Source organism: Typopeltis vanoorti, chromosome 9 (genome assembly GCF_054136105.1).
Source record: "Typopeltis vanoorti isolate ZY-2024b chromosome 9, IOZ_Tvanoo_1.0, whole genome shotgun sequence".
Taxonomy (NCBI): Eukaryota; Metazoa; Arthropoda; class Arachnida; order Uropygi; family Thelyphonidae; genus Typopeltis; species Typopeltis vanoorti.
Window position 1 is genome coordinate 61,475,454 of NC_143557.1, and position 21,713 is coordinate 61,497,166.

Genomic DNA, 21,713 nt, shown 5'->3' on the forward strand with positions numbered 1-21,713 from the left:
TGTCATCACTCTATCCCGCTGTTCAACCAAGTGAAAGAACTCCCCAGTGTCAACCCTGTAACGATCTCTCAACAGTTTAAAAGTCTCAATCATATCACCTCTCCTTCTATCCACCAAACTCTGCAATCCACATTCCCTCAGCCAATCCTCATAACTAACATTGTACAGTCCTGAAACCATCTTTGTTATCTGCCTTTGTAACCTTTCCACAGTTAATTTATCCCCTTCAAATCCTAGGGACCAAATCTGAGAACAATAATCTAAGTGTGGTCTGATCAGGGTCTTATATACTAGATCATACATTATGAAAAGATGAAGATGCTTTTTTGATAGTGTGATTTAAAAAACATAATTATCTGGGAAAAATGAGCCATAGACTGGATCATGTTATTGACATTACATTGTGAAAAGTTAGTTGGACTCTGTTTCTAGTGTTGACCATTTTTGGTTGTTTTCACAAACTTGTCTTTTCTGTTGTATTTTATCAGTAAGTTATATAAATTCCCTCTTCATTATGGACAATAAATGAAAGGAAATGCAAACTGGACTTTAGTTTTGTGAAGTGCAAAACTGAGGGTCAAGATTAGGGTTCAGAATATTATAAAATTCTGGAAAAAAAAGAGTTCTGTTGTGTCATCTACTAAAAACAGTCATGACCCATTTTCAAGACAAATCACTCAAGGAATTCAAGTGGACATGCTATGAGGACGAAGATGCATTCTCTAATGCACAAAAAATATGCTGGGACTGCCGAGTATGGACTGCTGAAGATGTATTAAAAAAATGCACTACATGGTTTTTCAGTGCCTTTAGTTCAATTTTCACAAAAAATAGTGTGCAATAGATTTAGCCAGAAACATATCTCTTGCTGCTTTCAAAAGAAATCTGGATTGTAATATGTTTGAACATCTGAAGTGTATTTTTAATACATCCAATTATAAAGCTAAATTCAATAAATCATTTGCTGACTAATGTAAAGAATTTGTTTTAATTATTGTTGATGTCATTAAACATAAATTAGTTAAGGAAATCCAAGTTTCAGTAGTGAATCTTCTTCTAGATGCTTCTACAGATATTGCAAATGATAAGAAATTTGTCCATTATATGAGATGAGAAGATAAAAATCGAAGCAGGTACCTAGATAAAAATCATGTGGTTACATAAATCCTCTCCAACAATATATATATATATATATATATATATATATATATATATATATTGTATATACACACACACCTTTTTCCACAATTTATATTATGCACAAGTTAAATTTCTTACTGACCAGTAGATTTAAGTGGAATTTCTGAGCCATCATTTAATGTATTTAGGTTTTCACTAAATAGTGTTCCAGGATAATTAAATTGTAAAATTTATCCTAATTTTGCCTTTCAGAGCAGTTTGGATCAAATCATTATTTTTTTTTAAATGGAATTGCTTTATCTTGGTTTTGTTTGCATTTATTGTCACATAGTATTCTTTAAAGTACTGTTTATTTTATGAAGAATATTTTCTGTTTTATTTTTTGAATCCTCTATTAGTATCATGTCATCTCATATTTTGTATAATTAGGATTTATTTCCATTTATGTCCTCTTTTTTCTCTCTAGTAGTCATGTTTACAACATTTAATGTTTAAAAAAAAAAAGCAGAGTAATATTGTGCACCCATGCATCACACATTTTGTCTTGAGTAATTTTAGCTAGAGTTATTTTTTTTTAATGATTGCTCTGATCTGTATGGAATAGTTTATGAAGAAGTTTGCAGTTTCTTTGTGAGTACTTTTTTTTTTATTATTTTATTTTAAGATCTTGATTGTTTATTGAGTCAAAGGCCTGTTTGAAGTCAAACAAAGCAACAAGTATTCTAAATACTGAGGGAAATTCATCAATCTTTTACAAGGTTAAGATTTGGTTGAATGCTGTGAGTGGCCTTCTTTGAATCATGATTTCTTTCTCTATTAGATGTTCATATACTCTTTTTGTGCCATGCTGGAGAGAGAGAGCATTCTAGTGAATATTTTGAATGACAGAACATGACATAGAAGATTTTTCTCTGTAATTAGTGCAATTTTTTTTTCCTCTTTGCAGTAGAGGGGTTATTATCCTATTCTCCATTTCCCTGAAATTTTTCTTTTTTCAGTATTAACATTTCCTGAGATACCCAGTTACTTTCTCTTCCACAGTTTATTTGGAATTTCATCTCATTTGTTAATTATCTGATCTTCTTTGATTTCTGTTTCAGTCTTAGTAATCCACAATCTGGATAAGGTTTTGACTCCTGGTTTCATATGATCATGTCTCACTGTTAGTGTGCGAGTATAAAAGATGTTGATAAGTCTTTGATTCAAACATATGTGGGAAGTTGGGGTGTAAGAAAGCTTGCTGGCATTTTCTACTTTATTATTCAGCCAGTTTGCTTTGTTTATCTTCTTTGCAAATTTTATCAACTTAATTTTTCAGCTTATTTTCCTTTGTTTTCTATTGTATTTTGTCATTTTTGCATGTATATATTTTTTTTGGTGCTTAACTGTGATCTCTGGTATAATCCAACCATCATATGCTTTGGATTTCCTAGTGTTTATTCTTTTTTATTTGTTTCAGCCACAGGTCTTCTGTATTTTTATTTATTTATTTTGTTGTTGTTCAGAATTCTGTGTATATTGCTTATGCTGAGTTCTTTTGGGTTTCTCTTGCATCCTGTTGAGGTCAACTTTTGAATACATTGATTGGATTTTTTTTGTAATTGTAGAGAAGAAAAATTTGTAGTCTGAGTCTAGATGCTCATAATGTTTTAATATTATTTACTGATGCTTTCCAGTTGTTTGGAATTAGTATATAATCTGTTTAGGCATATAAGTTATCAGGGGATCAGGTGCATTTACAGGGTGTTCGGGATAAATTTGACATATTTATAATTAATTATATTTTTCCGTAAGTTACATGTATTAACACACACTTCTCTTCATTTAAAAGTTTGGACCCTTCTTCATTCATATACAAGATGTCAGAAAGGATGGATAGCTGGAACCCACCTGAATCATGGAAGAGAATAACTTGTATCGTGATGATTCGTGCCCGCCATCAAAATAAGGATATTACGACTGCTGCCCAATGCTCCCTGAATACAGTAAAAACAATCAGGCATGAACTAGAGACTTGCAATGGTGACTACGAGGATGTAGCAAGAAGAAAGATCCCTAGCAGACGATCTGATTGCGTTCGTACAGCAGAATTCCTCGCAAATCTGCAGGAACAGGTGTTGAAGAACCCTGGCATTGGAATTCGGGCTTTGTTCGTGGAGTTGCTAACTGTAGTCAAGCCCTGGATAACAAGGGTAGCCAATGGTAGGCCGTATGTATGGCAGCAGGATTCGGCCCCTTGCCACACCTCTGGGAAAAGTCAAAAATGGTTGTCTGAAAATTTCTACGACTTCACCAGTCCAAATGTTTGGCCTCCAAACTCCCCAGACCTTAACCCCATGGATTATTTTGTATGGGGCGCAGTTGAAAAAGACACCAATCGCACTTCCAGTAATACAAAAGCCCAGTTAATGGATAAAATTAAAACAGTTTTTGCGGCCCTTCCCAGGGAGACTGTAGCATCAGCTTGTTCGAGGTTCCGAAGCAGAATTGAAGCTGTGATCGATGCTAATGGTGGTTATTTTGAGTAAATCTTGTTGATAGTATTGTAATTAACTCTGCCTGTAATGTTTTTTTGTCAATTCATTAAATTTAATAGATACAAAGAAGATTTTCTTTTTCCTTACGAAACTGTCAAATTTATCCCGAACACCCTGTATATTCTGACCTGTGGGGAAAAAAAAAAAAAACTGTGCTGAACAGTTTTTCTTGTAGAAATATAGCAGCATTTTGCCTATCATTTCAAACTGAAAAGCCAGATTTTTCTGTTACCTAGAGACTGTACAGATGAGAGTGTGAATGTATTGCCATAAGGAAGAAAGTAGTTATGATCCTTTTATTAATGAAATAAAGACAATTAAATTATTATTATTGGAGGATTTTAATGTTAGGCGTTATGAAATGGGAGGATGAAAGTGCCAGTAATGCAAGCGTAGTTAATTATTTTGGCAACTTAATCAGAACTAGCATGAATGTAAACCTATTATAGGATATAAGATTTTGGATTTTATTAATGCTATCAGGGGAATTAGAGATAGGTGGCATTGATTACCTAGAATAGTGACTGTTTGACTTGGAAGGGAAATTAAAACCAAGTGCAGAAATGTTGATTAGATATCATCTTGATGTGGAATATCGAGAAATTATAATTTTAAAAGTTTAAAGACATAAGAAAATTCAAACAGTTAAGAGATGTTGTTTAATAGAAGAGACTAATTCTGAATTGAGAATGAGGACACCTAAATGATGAGGCAACGTCTTGCATATTTTAATGTCTAAGATTATTCCTGTAAGTGAACTTCATAATAAATCTGGAATTTGACTAGATGAATAATCTAGTTCTCAAAGAAGTATGTTACAAGAAAAGCTATAGCAAGAGCTGATCACCTATTTAGTGTGATCGATATAAGTGACAACAAGTGTTAACTTAATGGGTAAATAAAGATTTTGAATAAAAATTTCAATTAGATAGGAATACAAAAAAGAAGCAATGAGGATAACAAATGAATTAAGTAGTTGCTGTTGTGTAATTTTGCAAGATCTAACACGTTTGTGCCAGAGAGTGTCCTCACCTGCAGAAACCACCAGCAGGAACTAGCGTTACCACATGTATGCTGCTTCTGCATCAGGCTGTGACATTTTCACAAAGCGTATATGTTATGTAAGTTGCAACTTTTTCATTGGAATTTTATTTGTAATATTAGCATTGAAATGCCTTAATGATATCGAAAATCTCAAATGCAGTTTGAACTGATTTCAAGTTTATATATCTGTTTGTTGGAATGAAGCATTTTTCATTATGTAGTGTCATTCCAATTGTTCTAATTGTTGCTAAATATAGCACATAGACTGTAAATGTCTCTCTCTCTCTAGTGTATTATTTAGAAATACAATAAAACTACTTGTATAGTGTCGGTTGAGGATAAAATGTTTTTCATAGGACCAGTTTTCTAAAAGAACAGACATAGTAAGTAAAAATGCATCAGTTCCTAAATAAAAAATAAGAAAAGCTAAATAAGATGTATAAGACAGAGAGCTGCTGACAAAAAAAGGTGGAAAAAGGTATTTAATGAACTTAGGATTCGTGAAAGGGTGAATAATTCCAGTAATGATCGGAAATTATTTTTATATATGCCACTATGTAAAAAGTGTATACTGATCATCAGTGAATAAAAGAAAATTTTTAGAAAAGCAAGCAAAATAGAAATAAATACACATAACAAATACAGCAAATTTTACAAGATGATTTGCTCTTCCATCAACCCACATGTATTCCTGCCATACCTAGATGAATCTCCTGATCAACATTATTAGTTCTTGGTTAGCAACCCCATATTTATTTACTGAGCCCACAAATGTATACATCCACTGTTTATTATTTGTTAATTAATTAGTTAATTTCACTTTTCTTGTAAGTTTTTTTATTTTATTTTTTATTCCATCATTATGTGTAGAGTTTATATGATCTCATGTTATTCACTCCACCCATCATTTTATAGGACACACATATAATAGCACAAATGTTATTTATTTAATAATTGATTTGCTAGTAATGAAAGAATTTATATTCACACCTGTTCTGTCTCTTCCTTATAATTCCCATTATCCCATGGCTCATTAATGATGGTTCACATATGCCGAACAAATATAGCATTCTTCTTAATTATTGTTTTCTAATATATCCTAAAACAAACACATTCGTCCCCCCCCCCCTTTCTCACACACATGCATAGATTTGATTACAATCAAAGAATTGTCATGATATGTGGCATGTCTGCTGATATGCAAGCATAAAATTGCTATGAGGAATGGTGTTTTCTCTCTCTCCTCACCAGATGATTGGGGGGGGGGGGGGGGGGGAGTTCTGATTGTCCTGAACATGTTAAGTATATTTGCAGGTATGTATGGGAACACTAGACAGTTAGAAGGGGCAAGATTTTACCTAATGATCTAATACTGGAGAAAGAATTTGTTGCTACATGAAATCAGTTGTTGGCAGAGATGGCATATTTTTTTTGGTATTATCAGATATATGTCAGGGTTAATCATTTTCCATGAATCACTGAATACTTTTGGATTGAAAATTTGCAGCAGTTCTTTCCATGTACAGAAGTCACAAATTATAGAAGATCGAGTCTTATTAGTGTTACAGACAATGAAAAGATTAATTATGAATCGTGTCTAGGATTATCATTGATAAGGATCACTCAGTGATCAGGGTATTAAAGGGCTTCATCAAGAAGAGGTCAGTTGTGACATATTTGTTTACTTTTTTATGGTGAAGTCACAAGGAAATAGATAATGGTAATGGTCGTTTATCTAGTTTTCATCAAAGCTTTAGGAATGTTGCATATAGAAACATTCAGTCTGATGTTTCAAATAGGCATTATTGATTACCTGGTGAGATAGGTAAGAAACTGGTTAGTAATGTTGATGGTTGTTAGACAGATATGTGAGGTTTAAAATGTAATATAGACAAATGCAGTTTGGTCAGATGGCATTACTAAATTGACATAAACGGACAAATTTTAGAAAAATTTAAATACAAGGATTTCAGTATTTTGGTTCTTAAGGAATATAAGTTCAGAAGTTATTGGTTAGACAACTTTATAGCTGAACAGATTGTAGATTTGATTAAGAGAAAAAAAGTTGTGATATTTTTACAAGTTATACAAGTTTCTGTTCAGACTAATATTGGATTATGGATTGCAACTTTACTCACCTGTTTAGTAGATGAAAAAGAATTGCATGGTTAATTGTAAACTTGTAGATTTATCTGAAATGATTTAATTGAAATTTATAAGTTATTTTAAGGCATTTATATTATAAGATAGATGACATAAACATGCTAGTCGTTATATTAAAAAAAAGGCTATGAACGAGAAATGTTTAGAAAAAATGTACAAAGTTTATTTTTTACTTTTAAGTTTAGATTGGCCTTCAGCAACATGCAGAAGTGCTGAATTTATTTAACTTCAACAAAAAAAAATAAAATTTTGTCTGGCAAACATTACACATATTTAATTAAATATATGTGTAATGTTTATATAATCAGCAGTGTCAAACACATCATGGTTTTATGTGTTTGTGTTAATCAAAATTTACATATAATGATTAGCTAATTTACCAGTATTGAGCATAGTAGTATTGTTAAGTTTGTTTTATGTGACTCCTGCTCACAAAAGGTTAAACCTTGTAATATAGCAAGGTGGTGGTTTCACTCACTCACACACACACTGCAGTGAAAGTCATATAACCACCAAAGGACAAGCATCCATGCTCACATTGGGATTTGAGCATATAGTCCATCCCACTGGTTAGCCTTGAAGATACCCCATTCACTAGTTCAACCAAGTTATAGATATAAAAATATATATATGCAAAAAATAAAGAAAACATGCTAGAGAATGAATGAGAATCCCTGACTGGATAGACACAAGCTAAATCTATGCATGAATTTCAGGTTACATAAATTTTGGCACAGTGATTACGCAGCATATGGCTCACCTACTGTCTTTGTAAAATTGAATTAATTGGTCTCAGACAGTGTTCTCTCTAAGCTGTGTGTGTGTCAAAAGAGGAAGCACATACACCTGGTAACTGCATGTGCAAAGTGTTTGCTTTCAGAATTTCTAATTTACAGCTAGTAATTTTCGAACATACTATAAAAACAAATTATATAATAAATCATACTTGTCACTTATTTTACTTAATAATTTCTCTAATGTCTCCATTGAAGTATTATCTAACCCATTCCATTTTTATATGCTAATTGATTACTTTTAGTCTTTGCGATTGAATGAATGAATGTAGAGTAGTTATTATACACAGAAATGTGATATTTCGTTAACATATTGACTACAGTATTTGTTTACTATTATAGGAAGTATAAATGTTTTTTTTTTAAATGCATAGTGTACATTTTAATAGTCTTTAACTATATTAAATGTATAAAATTATTCCATCTAGATTCTGTGATCATTTGGCACTGTAACGAAGACTTCAGAAACAAGAAAAGGAAAGGAAAAGCCTCTGATGAAGCCTGATCGGATGGTGAAAAGTCCCAAAGGCTGCTGACTTATACTGTGGTACCTTGCATTAAACACTTCGAGATACGTCTTAATGTACTGCAAAATTAAATAATGAAAATGACTAAAATGTACATAGATACAACATCTATACATACAGCCACACACCTTGTTGAAATTTTATTAGAAATCATTAAATTTATTTAAATCTTTTAGAAAAGTAATAATTTGATGCATTTTCTTTACTAGTTTAGTACACTACACAATATTCGGTTGATACTGATTTTAAAAAAAATTTTTTTACTAACTGTTTATACTCTGAATGGGTTTATCTCTTCTTGATGTAGGCAGTCTTGTAATTTTTTTTTTTTTTCACAGCTGTTTCTGTCCTCTCTCCTTCGTACAATTATAAATTTCAAAAATGGTTGGATTTCTTTAATGCATATGGATTTCAGCTTTCCAGTATTTTTTCTTAATTCTGAAGTTTTAATGAACATTAGGATTCTTTCCATTTCATATTTATTATTTTTAGAAAGAATTCATTTTTAAGAAATAGTAAGCAAAAGAAGTTTTGAAAATAATTAATACTGGTTTATTTTCATATACTTTAATTTTACTTCTTTGAAGAAATGAGAAATTGTTCAGTTCTTTTTTAAAGGATTATTTCTAAAGTAGAACATTTTTAAATGATTCAGAGTGCTATAGAGATACAACAGATGTAGACTATTAAGAAAGAGTCAAATTATTACATCAGAAGAGTGCATTTTACATATAATTATGCATATATATATATATATGCAGGAGCTTTTTAATTTTAAAAATTGCTCCTATAAAAAATAGAACTTTATATTTTGTCTACTGTGAAAATTCTGTTTTATTAATTTGTAATTAAAAATTAAAACAAACACTGAGTTGTTTAAATCCCAAGATTACATTTGTAATGCATTTCGTTATATTGCTTTTTACTCTCAACTTGTATCCCACCCACTCCCAGAATTTTCACAATCATTCACATTAATCATCACTTGGTTAATCATCAGTTATTACTGCGATGAATTTAATTACTGAGTTGTTTGGATGTTGAAGCATGTCAATGTATATATATATATATATTTATTTATTTATATATATATATATATATATATATCATATTTATAGGGTGATAGTTTTGTGTGCACGCCTTTAGAATATAAGGTTCTTCTATAAGACCCTCATAAAATGTATAAAAATACATCTGTAATCATTATATAAAAAATAAATGTTCATTTCCAAAAAAATGTTTTTTTTTTATTTAACCACACATAATTATTAGCACATTCATAATTGTGCATTTTTCTTTTTTTTTTTTCCCCTCTCTCATGTACACTTTTTTTTATACAAAAAAAAAAAAATGGGTTTCTTTCATAGAGCATCTGTGCATTCGTAACAATGTGTATATTGCATCTTCTGAGTGGTAATGTTAATATCTTGCAGGACTGGGCAAACAAACCCTAATCCCCTTTCTAAAATTTCTAAAGGTATAGCATTCTGTCCCTTCCAGAAGCTTCCAGTGATTAATGTTTTTGATACTGAGTTGTATGTTATTAAAAAAAAAAAAAAAAGACCCCAAAATGAACATCAGCTTTTGATAAAAAGTCCCATCATATACAAGTAAGCATTGCTATCTGAAATACCCACATTTTCAGAAAATGGTTGTAGATTCCATGTTTATTATTTAACACTTGAGTGCTGATAAAAATAAAAAGTAAATAAATGAAAACCTGACAATGTATATGAATGTTGATTCAGTAACATGTAGCAGTTCCCAGAGATACTCTTACAAGCTTTGTGGAAATTTCATTGTGCTTCCAGAGCTAAATGGTTTGCCCAATCCTCTGGTACATTGAAAATTCTTGGATTTCTTTTCCATTATTGCAGCAATACATGCTAACAATTTTGTATAGTGATAAAGCTATTATCACTGTGTTATGTTTTGTTAGTAATCAGATTTTCAAGAAAAAATGTGAATAATATTGGAAACCATACAAAGCTTAGAAACAGTGTTAGCATTTTTTTTTTTTAGGTGGAATTTTTTCACAGTTTTATTGTAGAGATGTGGTATCATGAATACAAGTCATGGAGTTTCACTGATACAATATGTTCTGTGGATTTCATTAAAAAAACAAAATCTGAATATTCAGTTGTTTTGTTAAATATAAAAATTGCAGTATAATTTTTGAATTCAATATCGTATGTCATTGACATATCATGATATGTTAACTATAACTACTCTGATAGCCAACTATTATTCAATTGTTACATATGATCTGTGGAAAGAAACACCCAATATGTGCACTGATGGTTATGCCGAACACCAGTATGAAAAACAGTTCTAGATTGTAAATACCTAAACGAAAGAACATTAGGATTAATGCAATAATTTTTATTTATGCTTTTTTTTTAATTTTATGAGTAGTAGTCAATGTATATGAATACTTTGTCTCTAGAGTTGTATTATATTAACAGTAAATGTTAATGTAATGCAACTCTGGGATTTATATACTCACAAGGTAGAACAGTCTTGTGTCTTTATGTAGAACATTTCATTTCTGTAGGGTGCCATTAAATTAAAACTCGTACATTTTGTTTGAATTTGTATGCTAGTTTTTTTTTCAAAATAGATCATAATGTGCTGTTGCATTCTTGTAACAAATTCTTTTGACATCAGTGGAAAAGACAAATATTTTATCCTCAAACAAAATTATTTAAAATTATATTGGTAGTTATTGTACAATTATTAAGATACAACTTTATATAAAGACTGGCTTCATTTAAAAAGTTATTTAACAAAGGAGTTTCATAATGTGTAGGCAAATAAGTTTTTCTGTTGTGAATCTTCAAAAAGCAGTTCTGGGAAGTAAAGTAGATTATATAAAATTCATGTAGTTTACAGCTTGAGCTTTGTCCTTTTCCTAGGAATTCAGATTTCTGCCAGACCTCTGAAAAGAAACAGCAGTTCCAAACATCACTGTCAGAATATGTGAAATAGTTGAAGCAGTCCTGTGCTATGAAACTTCTTCCTTTGATATTTCATAATACAAACTTGAGAATTCAATTATTTTATCTAATATTAGATAACCAAATAATAGTCTTTATCCTGTTTGTTTTGCCCACAACAAAACTTATTTATTTTTTTTGATTTTTAAGACACAAGTATTATTTTTTAAAATCAATATAAGCTTAGCATTCAGTCATTCTCTGCTCCCCTTTTCTGGTCAGGGATTTTAAAAACAAAGTTTGCTAAAATGTAACTGTTGAGATATGAATCGGGGAGTTTAAATTAACCTGAAAACAAATTTTATATTTGTCATTCCTGAGCAAACTGTTTCACTCTCTAACAGGCAAGTTCAGGTCTCATTGTTGGATTGTAAGAGTTAAGAATGAAATGAAGCATATACTGAATGAAATTAGACATGTGGTGGATACAAACGGAAGAGGGTGAAAGAATAAAATGAAAGATAATGGAGAGAAAGTGAATAACTCAAGAATAGCACTATATGGAGATTCTATCATAAAAGGTGTGGTGGATGAGAGGGTGCATATGGTACATTTTCCAGGAGGGAGAATGAACAGCGTGATTGAGGTACTGGATATGAGAAGTAAGCGCGCAAGGTTGTTAATTGTGGTTGGAATGAATGATTTGGTTAGGCATAGGGAAAATATGAAATTGGAATATCAGATTATTGAGGAGACTGAAAGCCAACAGTGTGGCATGAAGGGTATTTTGTGTATTGCTCTGGTATGACAGTGATGAGTTGCAGCAGAGAGCAAAGATCTTGAATGCAATGTTAGCAACAATGTATGAAGAGAATGGAGTGCAGTTTGTGAATGAGTTTGAGGGGAGAATGGACTGCATCTGAATGGTTTTCAAGTGAGTCATTTTGAGAGATTGCTATTGGAAGAAAGTGTAATGAGTAATATAAACAAGATATCAACGGAAGTCAGAGTTGATAGAAATGAGCAGGAGAGTAGACCAAGTAAGACTGATGTAGTTGTGAATGGAGAAGAGAATGTGAGAGTAGGAATGCAAGTTAGAAATAGGAAGACGCAGTGTAAGGAGAGTGGATTCTGAAAGTGGTACCGAATGCATATGGATGGTCAGCATAGAAATGAAATATCCATGAATAATGGGGGGGTGAGTCTGTGGGGGTATATGGGGAAGTAGGTGAACAGACAGGAGTAGGTAAGGAGAGGTCACAGATGGGGGGCAGCATGAGCAAGACTGGTTATAGACCAAGAAATGAATTGCTATGCTTATTTACAAATGTTAGGAGTATCACAAACAAGGGATATGAAATTGTTGCATTCATTGAGTTTATATGCCCAAAAATAGTTGGAATAAATGAAACATGGTTGGATAAGAATGACAATGGATATGATATTGTTTGTGATGAAGAGGAAGTGCTGCTGATGATAGTAGGGAAATTTTGTCGATGCAAAGTTGAGATAGAAGGAGAAAAAAGTGGCAGTGATTTGAAGCAGTATGGTGGAAGTGGAGGTTGATAAAATAAGTTATTTGATGAGGTGTTGCTACAAGCTAGGGAATGTGGAAGGTGGAGACAGTGAAATATATAAGCAACTTGTCTTAGTGAGCAAGTGAAGGGTGATTGTTATGGGTAATTTAAATTATGGCAATTTTGATTGGATTGAAGAGATAAGGAATATGGAGAATGAATTTTTAGAGTTCTTAAGGAACAACAATCTTAGGCTGTATATAACGGAGGGCACATGATGGTTAAGAGTCTTAGATCTGGTTATATCATCAGAGGATGTGATTGTGAATGGAGTATCTAATTTCCTTGGTTGGTGAGAATGACCATGAAGTGATTATCTAGGTTTCAGCAAGTCATATGAGAACTCCTATAAAGGATGGATATGTGTAGAATTACTAGACTGGTGATTATGGAAAGCTTAGAAGGCAACTGGGGAGCTATAGCTTGGAAAGAGGAGTTGAATGGGAAGAATATAGATGTTGCATGAGCATTGATCAAGAGCTGTTTAATGCAGAATGTTAGAGCATATTCCAAAGGTGAAAGAGCTAAACAAGGTAGGAGTAAAATGGATGAATGATGAGATTAAGTGTGAATTCTGAAAGAAGAAGGCACTGTGGAGGCAACACAAGATAAATGTTTGTAATGATTAGTTGCATGAAGAGTACAAAGAGCAGGCCAGGAAGATGACTCAGCATCTGAGATAAAATTAGCCAATCAAGCTAATAAATATCCTACTGGGTTATTTTGATATGTGGCCAGTAAAGAAAAAATAACTTTGGGAGGAGGAGGTAGTTGATGACACCGGTAGATGGGTAACCATTGCAGCAGATATAGTCAAAGTGTTCGATGATCAGTTTATCATTGTATTTCATCCTCGTGAAGGCAACATCAAGGGAAGCTAGCATGTAGAGGATATGGTTATGGAGGGACTGATGGTGAATGTGCAGGAAGTATATGAGGAATTTAGTAATTTTGATGTTAATAAGGCAATAGGAAGTACTCTATGGAATTAAAGGTACCTTTGTCACACCTATTTAGCATTTGTCTTACAACATGTGAGGCCCAAAGGAATGGAAGGTGGGAAAAATTGTTCCATGTCACATAGAGGGAGTGGGGCTCTGAGGCTACAAATTATAGGCTAGTCTGTGTGTGGCTGGGGTAGTTAGGGTGTTAGAGAAGTTGGTGAGGATTAGGATTTAGAAGTGGTTTGATAATAGAAGTATTCTTTGTGATGGTCAGCATCGGTTTGTTATGGAGAGGTCATGTTTCAGTAATCTACTTATGTATTACAACAAGGTGACAAATTAACTTGATAAAAGAGATGCATATATAGCAATGTACTTGGATTTTTCAAAGGCCTTTGATAGACGGCCACACACACATCACAAACTAGTAGCTAAATTGAAACAATATGGATTAGATAACAGGCTAGTAAGCTGCATAGCTGATTGTTATTGGCTGTCAACAGATTGTGTATTGAAGCGTGGTATCCCAAGAGAGGGAGGTCACTAGTGGAGTGCCACGGGAATCTGTTTGTCAATGTTGCAAAGAGAGGAAGAGCTATGAGAATTAGAGCAGACATTGTGGCCTTGCAGGAAGATCTGAATAGACTATTTGAGTGGGCAAATGAGTGGAGCTATTAGTTTAAATTTCAAGAACTTGCACTTTGCAAGTTCTTGAAATTTGCAACATTAAACTAATAGCTGTAATATGAAAAATTTCTTCACATTAACCCAATAACAATCTTACCAACTTATGTGTCTCAACCATATCCCCTCTCCTCATATTTTCAAGATTTTATGAACTGCATCCCCTCGCGCTATCTTCATATCCCACATTCCAAAGACCACTTAACCACCTTAGTTGATCTTTTCTGGACCATTCCTAATGTATCCTCAACACCTTGAAAACCAGTTGACCAAATCTGTGCTCAGTAATCCATATAAGATGTGATCAAGGCCTTATACAATGGAACCCTCTTTATTTCTGCATATCAAGATTGTCTGCATCATTGCCATAATCTGATGTGATGACTTCACAACTTATGAGACTATACAGCCATTGCTTCCTACACTGCACACCTTTCAGTGTGATGTGTGGACACAAAATCACCTGCAAAAGACCTGGGTACTGCTCTGGGTGCCATGCTTAGAACAGCAGCCACCATACTACAATCTATGAGACTCATCCTCATCCTCTGTCTAATGGATTTGGCTCCATTAGACAGATATGTTAAACCTAGCCAAAGACTAATAGGAATAGAATCAAGGATAGATAAGCTATTGTGTACGCCAGCTAGGAATGGAATCAGTTAGGATGTGGCTGATTGCACATACAGTAGCAAAAAAAAAATTAATCCAAACACATTTTAAAGAAAAATTTTAATTTTGCAAGAAAATAAGTACAAACATTAAACTCCAACTTTACCTAATAATTTATATGTACTCCTCTGTTCCTAATAAGTTCATTAATTTGCTTAAGCATGGACTCGATCAATGTTGAACACATTTTTCTTATTTCTGCATCTCGAAACTATACTTTTATAATTGATTGTATTAAATTATCCTTTGCATCACAATTTAATTTTCCAAGTCTCTTTTTGCTATGGCCCACAAAACTTCTATTGGGTTAATGTCAGGATAGTTAGTTACATGGCCACTGAAGCAATTCGATGTTGCAATTTTTGAGGAACTCTTTTATTTCTTTTGAAGTGTGGAATGGAGGAAGAACCTGTTGGAAGATGAATTCTTTGTCTTTCTGTATCTGTGGGACCACTTGTTTCTCCAATATTTTTATATATTGAGCACTTTTCATCATACCAGCAACACGCACAAGCGATCCTGGACCATCATGTGTAAAACAACCCCAAAACATCTTTTTAGTTGGGTGTTTAGGACTTGTTGAAGATGGGTTGGAGAAGTCTTCTCAGTTGCTGATTTGCTAACATAGGATACTTGCTCTCCTTGGACAAAAAAATGGCTCTCATCTGAGAATAGGACCTTGTTTCTCTTCTCAATAGTCCAATCTTTGTACACTTTTGCCCACTGGATCCTCTTTTTCTGCATAGCCTTCATCAGCTGTTTTCTTCTTTCTTTTTTTTTTTTTTTGGTTGGTGGACAGTCCTCCCTGCTAACACAATCTTTAACAGACTGTCATGTTTAGAAATATTAATCTTACTAGCTTCCAAGTCTCTATTTAAATCTACAGTAGACAATCCTGGATTCGCCTTGCTTTTCCTAACTAGTAAACATGTAGTTTTTGTTTTTCGCCCACATTTTTTTTTTCTGTCAGGAGAAAAGGTACTTGTCTTCCTAAAATTGTATTAACAGTACCCAAACCAACACCATGCTCATTGGCAAAATGTCTTTGAATCATAGATGTGTGCTAAGAAAGAATACATATCTTTGAATGCTTTCTTGGAGACGCATCCATTTTGTATCTACACAAAGTGAATAAAACACTACAAATGTCAGCTTGTTTACACTACTAAAAATGCACAACATTATTAATACACATTCATAGAGACAGTTAAAACACACAGCACTCAATCAAATTAATGAACTAAAACCAAAAACTTGAAGGAAATTCAGCTTGTTCAGATTAATTTGTTTGCTACTGTATTAGATTAAAGTACAACGTTCAACTGGCTGCATTCATAGCAGTCCCTGACGTGGTGTTAGGTTATGAACCATCTGGCTGTTATCTAGAACAGTATGTTTGTATTGTTAATAATAATAGTAATTGCAAAGTATTGCTGATAGTACTTAGGTTATACTGAACATCTTTAGATCTTTAATATTGGATGATGATGAACTAAACACCTCTAAGTCAGTGTCCCTTATAACCACTGCAATGATACTATTTGTGCCATGCATGTTTAAAGGCAGCACTTCATTCTTCATTCATTATTTTGATCAATTTCTCCATTTCACTGAAATCCAATACTCATTTACTGGCAAAAGAATATTGTCAGTTTCTCATTCAACAAACATTGTTGCACAAATGCAAACTTAAATGTTACAATCTTGAGTATACTGATCTCAGGCTATTAGGGAATCTGAAAACCTTGATTCCATTGTAACACCCAGTAACGTTACAATGCACCGCAAAACCCAATCTTGTAATATTTAATTTAAAAAAGTAAATAAAGAATAGAAAAATTCCCTTTTCTTACATTTGATGACACCCCATTTTTTTCCAAACAAAGTTTTGATGCTTTGAATCCCATTGTGACACATAATGTGGGAAATTATTTTAGGTGGTGGATAAATTTAATAAACTGGAAGGTTATTATTCATATTTATTGGGATGTGATAAAATGTGTTCCCCAAAATATTTCCCAGCGTATCTGGTAATTCGTTCACCTTCATCTCTAATAAGTGGTATAGGTTTTCAGTTTTTTGTAGTTGGCATTCCCTTCATTAAAAAAGTATCCTTGGCAAACCAAGATTTTTACAGCATCTGCTAGCTTTTCTTTACTGGTGGGAATTGGAGGTGATGCTGTGCTCTGAAAATTCTTGATTCCATTCAGAAGATAGTAATTAGGTAGATGGATCATTAATCTGATCTGTTGATTCATTCCACTCACCTAATACAAGTAGTTCATTATATGCTACATGCTTTTTCTATTATTTCCTTGGTAAATGTTCATCAGAATAAGTATAAATAATTTCTCTCAGCTAAGGTATGAATCAGTTGATCACTACTCATTCATAGTGTAGCTCCAAAATTACAGAACACATTTCTTCCTCTTTGATCATTTTTTGTATGAACTAACTTGTCATGTTAGTTTTCACAGAATATGGTACTTACTAATACACATTACTGACTAGATAAACCTCTTTTTTTCTAGGTCTTTCTTCCAGCTTATTCTTTAGTTATACAATCTTTTGCAAAAACAGTTAAGTTTTTTCCTTCTTTTTTTGTATCCCTCCGTGTAATTCAGATTTTAGTCTCCGCAACTCCAAAAAATTGAATGGAACATGCTATTGCAAGCAATAATATTGTTTAGGGTTTAGCATCATGAGATTGTGTCAGTGGTTTGCTGTGGTCTTGTCCCCAAAGCCTTCAGTATCCTTGAACATAGCTGTTGGGGTTGATGGAGAGCTTATTTCCAAAAATTAGAACTGAAAGAGTTCTGTTCAGAGAACAGAACTCTTTCAGTTCTAATTTCAGTTCTAAAAGGCATTACAGGAGAATAGGAACTTGTTAACAAGAAAGTTTCACATCTTGACCTGTCATCTAAAGTTTATTTAAATTTAGATGTGATTATCCTTCCTCATCTAGAACTAATAAAAGTAAAACAACTGAAGATGTACCATTGTTAATGAAGGGTAGCAGAGATATTCTAATGTGCATACTGTATTGGTGAAACTTCCATTCTCTTGTGCCCTTAAGTATGTGTATTTGTGCACATGCATGAAAGAGAGAGAGAGATGTTAAAATTATTTTAATTGTGTGAATCAGCATGAAACATGAGGTTTCCTTATATTCTTGTATAACACACTTACCAGTCATTTAAGAACATTTGTAACTCATTAGTAATTTTACTCACCAACAATACTTTTTTATTACTCATTTAGGTATATGCTGCTGAGTTTGAAGTTCATGCTCTCATGAATAAACATCTTCAGAAAGAATGCTGTGTCATTGCTTGTGGTAATTCTCATTTTTAAATATTCTTTTTTCAGTATGAACTGGTGTTTTTTCATTGTAGTTTCACTGCTGTGTCATAGCCACCATTGAGCAATTGGGCTTTACCTTATAGTGAAAATTAACTTCTGGTTCCAGCTTCCCTTTAAATATGTCTTTAATGGAAAGTTAGGAAAAAAGTTAATAAATTAGCAGTGATATTTCATCGTAATACTTACCTCAACTATATTAGCATATATGAGCAGAATCTGTATTTATTAAATTTGATTCACATACAGATTCAAGTTTTTATCAGAAGGAGATGAAAAGAGCAAATAAGTGTATGCATAAATCAGTTGTGAAAAGGAAGTTAGGGTCTTAATTGCAGTGTTCTCATTAATATTTGTAAGGAGAGAGTATCATCCATGACTTGCAAAAGGAAATTTAAATATTAGATCTGTCTTGAATACATCAGTAATTAACAGTATTTGTTGTGGGGGAGGGGGGGGAGATTATATTCAACAAATTATTGTACAGAAAACTCATTCAGCAGATTATGTATGGAAGTTTCATTTTTAGTAAATTGTCATGGAAATTTTATATATATTATATTATTTATTTATTTATATATTTATTTATTTATATTTATGTAGATAGATATATATGGGAGAAAAAAAATTTTTATTCCACTAAACATCTCATACATTGCTCCCAGGCAGGCCATATGCGATGCAGTGGATCTTGGATCAAGAAGTGATGATGAAGTAAAACTGACCTGCCTAAGCAGTCTTGAATACTGATGCCATTACTTGACTTGTGGTAGAAATTCCATCGTTTGAAATAATGATTCACTTGTATTGATTATATAAGGTATAGTACTGTTAACTAGAGGGAAACATTTTGGGGGGGATGTATAAAAGTGAATTTTCTATTTACAAAAAATAAAATAAATAAATAAATATAAATATTTATGCTTTTAATATAGGCAGAGTGAAGCAACATTGTTCGATTTAGTAGTTTGGCTGTTCTATGTTATATTAATTTGTTACTAGTAGTGCCTTGTTTTTAATCTTCTTCTCTTCCCTCCCTCTTTATTCCCATAATGGTTATATAATAATGCTGTTTTTCAGTTTATTTTCATTTGCTTCATTTCCCTATCATATTATTGTTTTGCTTTTCATCATATTTTATTCCAAAATTGACTAATAAAATGGAATTCATTTTTTGACTTTTTTATTGTTCTTTGTACATGATAGACTGAATGAAAGTTTATTAGATTTATATTTTTTTAATGGGATTCATATTCTTATTGAACAAGTTTTTTTTTTATAATATATCATACAATAAGTTTATTGAACTGAAAGATTATAACTTATGGAATATATAACAGCCAATGATGATATTGAGAAAGATGGTTTAGTGAGTTACAGATGAAGTTTTAGATGGTAAAATGTTTTTACAATCTACACAATTCCACATTTGTTAAGAATTAATCTGATAATTATAAAACTTATTCTAGGATAATTACCCAACTTACTTCTTTTATATATATATATACACACATACACTTTTTGTCAAATACTGTTTTGAATGTACTTATTAAGATTATTTTTGAAAATGATTTAAGAGGGAACTTTAAAAAATTTAATTATTATTCTTCAATTTATTTCTCACTAACCATAAAAAAGGTCATGTGTTTGCACTGCCTGCACTCTTTAAGAATGTTCTAAATTGTTTTGGGAATTTTTAAACTAATATGCTGCTATTATAAACAAAAAAAAGTCCTCTTTGGGAACTATTTTCAGACTAGTATTGCTGCATAACTGCAAAAACAGAAATCATTAAACACTTTCTTTATAGATTATTTATTGCTATATGAATATTTTATCAGTTTGCATCTTTTTTTTCAGATGAATGTATTGGCTAACCTGTGTTATAGCCACCAGAGGCTCCTGTAGGTATTTATCAGATATTTATGTTCTGATATGCCACACAATTAAAATGTATAAAATATATAATAGCTAGAGTGTACCATGAATAGTGTTAAGCTTATTGAAATTTAGGTAAAAATGCAGTAGATTTTATGTAATTTTTAACAGGAAATTTCATTTTAATTCCAGACTTTTTGTTTTTTAAGTAACTTTTGCACAGTCAAAATGGAAAGTATTAACAAATATATTCTAATTTAAAAAAAAAAAATAATAATAATAATTAGACCAGTAGTGCACAACATTTCATATTTTGCATGTATGAAGTCATGTTTTTTAATTTTGATTTCAGTAGTAGCATAAATGCAGTTGACTCAATATGTGAAAGGGAAGTGTGTAAACAACAAAAAGTTTTTTTTTTTTTTTGAGATTCCATTTTGTTGCCCTTATTTATATATTCTAGTTCATTACAGAGTGAATAAAAATTAAATTTGAGTTTGGCTTCCAAGCAGTTTACCATGTCCAAGTTTCTTGTAATATAATTAAGTTTGCAGTATATTAACTGCCAGGTTTACAATCCTGTCTTCCTTTGTGTTTTAAACTCAGTGGCCTCCTGTAGACAAGTAATTTGGCTTCTTATAAATCTTATACCTCCTGCAGTTGAAACAGCTCATAAATGTTTCTTATATCCTAGATAAAAATCCAAAGGTATTTACAACCAATTAGCATCATTGCTACAGAGGCTGCATTGCTGGTTATGATTTTTAAATTTTTGATAGCTGCAAATTGACATTACAACATAGGAGTCATGCAAAAAATAGGCAGCTGGCTGAGACCGATGAATACTTATTGATTCCAGTTCTTTGTCTTTGCTGATGGTTATTACAAAGCTCAAATAGGTACTTGAATTGTCTTTGATACCAGAAGACAATGTGGTATCAAGCAACAACAGATCCATTCAAAGCACTGTTTTTCTCACCCTCAGTAATAGCCTGATTGTTCAAACATTTATCCTGACACCTGATGATGAATTCTCTTTGATACCAAATGACAACAGACAGTGATGGATCCATTCAAAAACATTATTTTTCTTGAAAATCACTAGTAATAGTCTGAATGTTCAAACATTTATCACACGTACAATTGCCTAACACCTGATAATGCCATGTATTAAACCATTTGCTATATTCACATTGCATATCAAGAAAATCTGTTTGATATAATTAATTACACCTCATAATTACATTTATGTATTAAACTTGAAACTTACAAGAAATGTAATACAGCACTACTTTACAAAAAGATACCAATGATAAAAGACTGAACAGTGAATTATGTTATTAAATTAAAAGAGAAAACAAAATATGGATTAAAAATAATCTGCTCTATACAGATTAAATGCATCTACTACAATTTTCAGACCACTCAGAATATAGTAGCCCATATTGATTCACAAG

At 32.2% G+C, this 21,713-nt stretch overlaps 1 protein-coding gene across 4 annotated transcripts in view; it reads left to right on the top strand.

The window, feature by feature from the left end:
* Positions 1 to 21,713, top strand: part of Prp4k (Pre-mRNA processing factor 4 kinase) — a 526,475-nt gene that overhangs the window by 317,323 nt on the left and 187,439 nt on the right. For 2 of the 4 annotated variants that reach the window (XR_016548872.1, XR_016548870.1), the window contains exons 16-19: positions 8,107 to 8,225; positions 18,280 to 18,355; positions 18,982 to 19,198; positions 20,239 to 20,286. Coding sequence is in view for 1 of the 4 variants with exons in the window: in XM_090398529.1 (XP_090254655.1) it covers position 8,107 (1 nt within the window). In the remaining 3 variants the exon portion in view is untranslated. Of the gene's footprint in view, positions 1 to 8,106; positions 9,319 to 18,279; positions 18,356 to 18,981; positions 19,199 to 20,238; positions 20,287 to 21,713 lie in introns of those variants that run through there. The other 2 variants (XR_016548871.1, XM_090398529.1) reach the window with 2 other exon arrangements.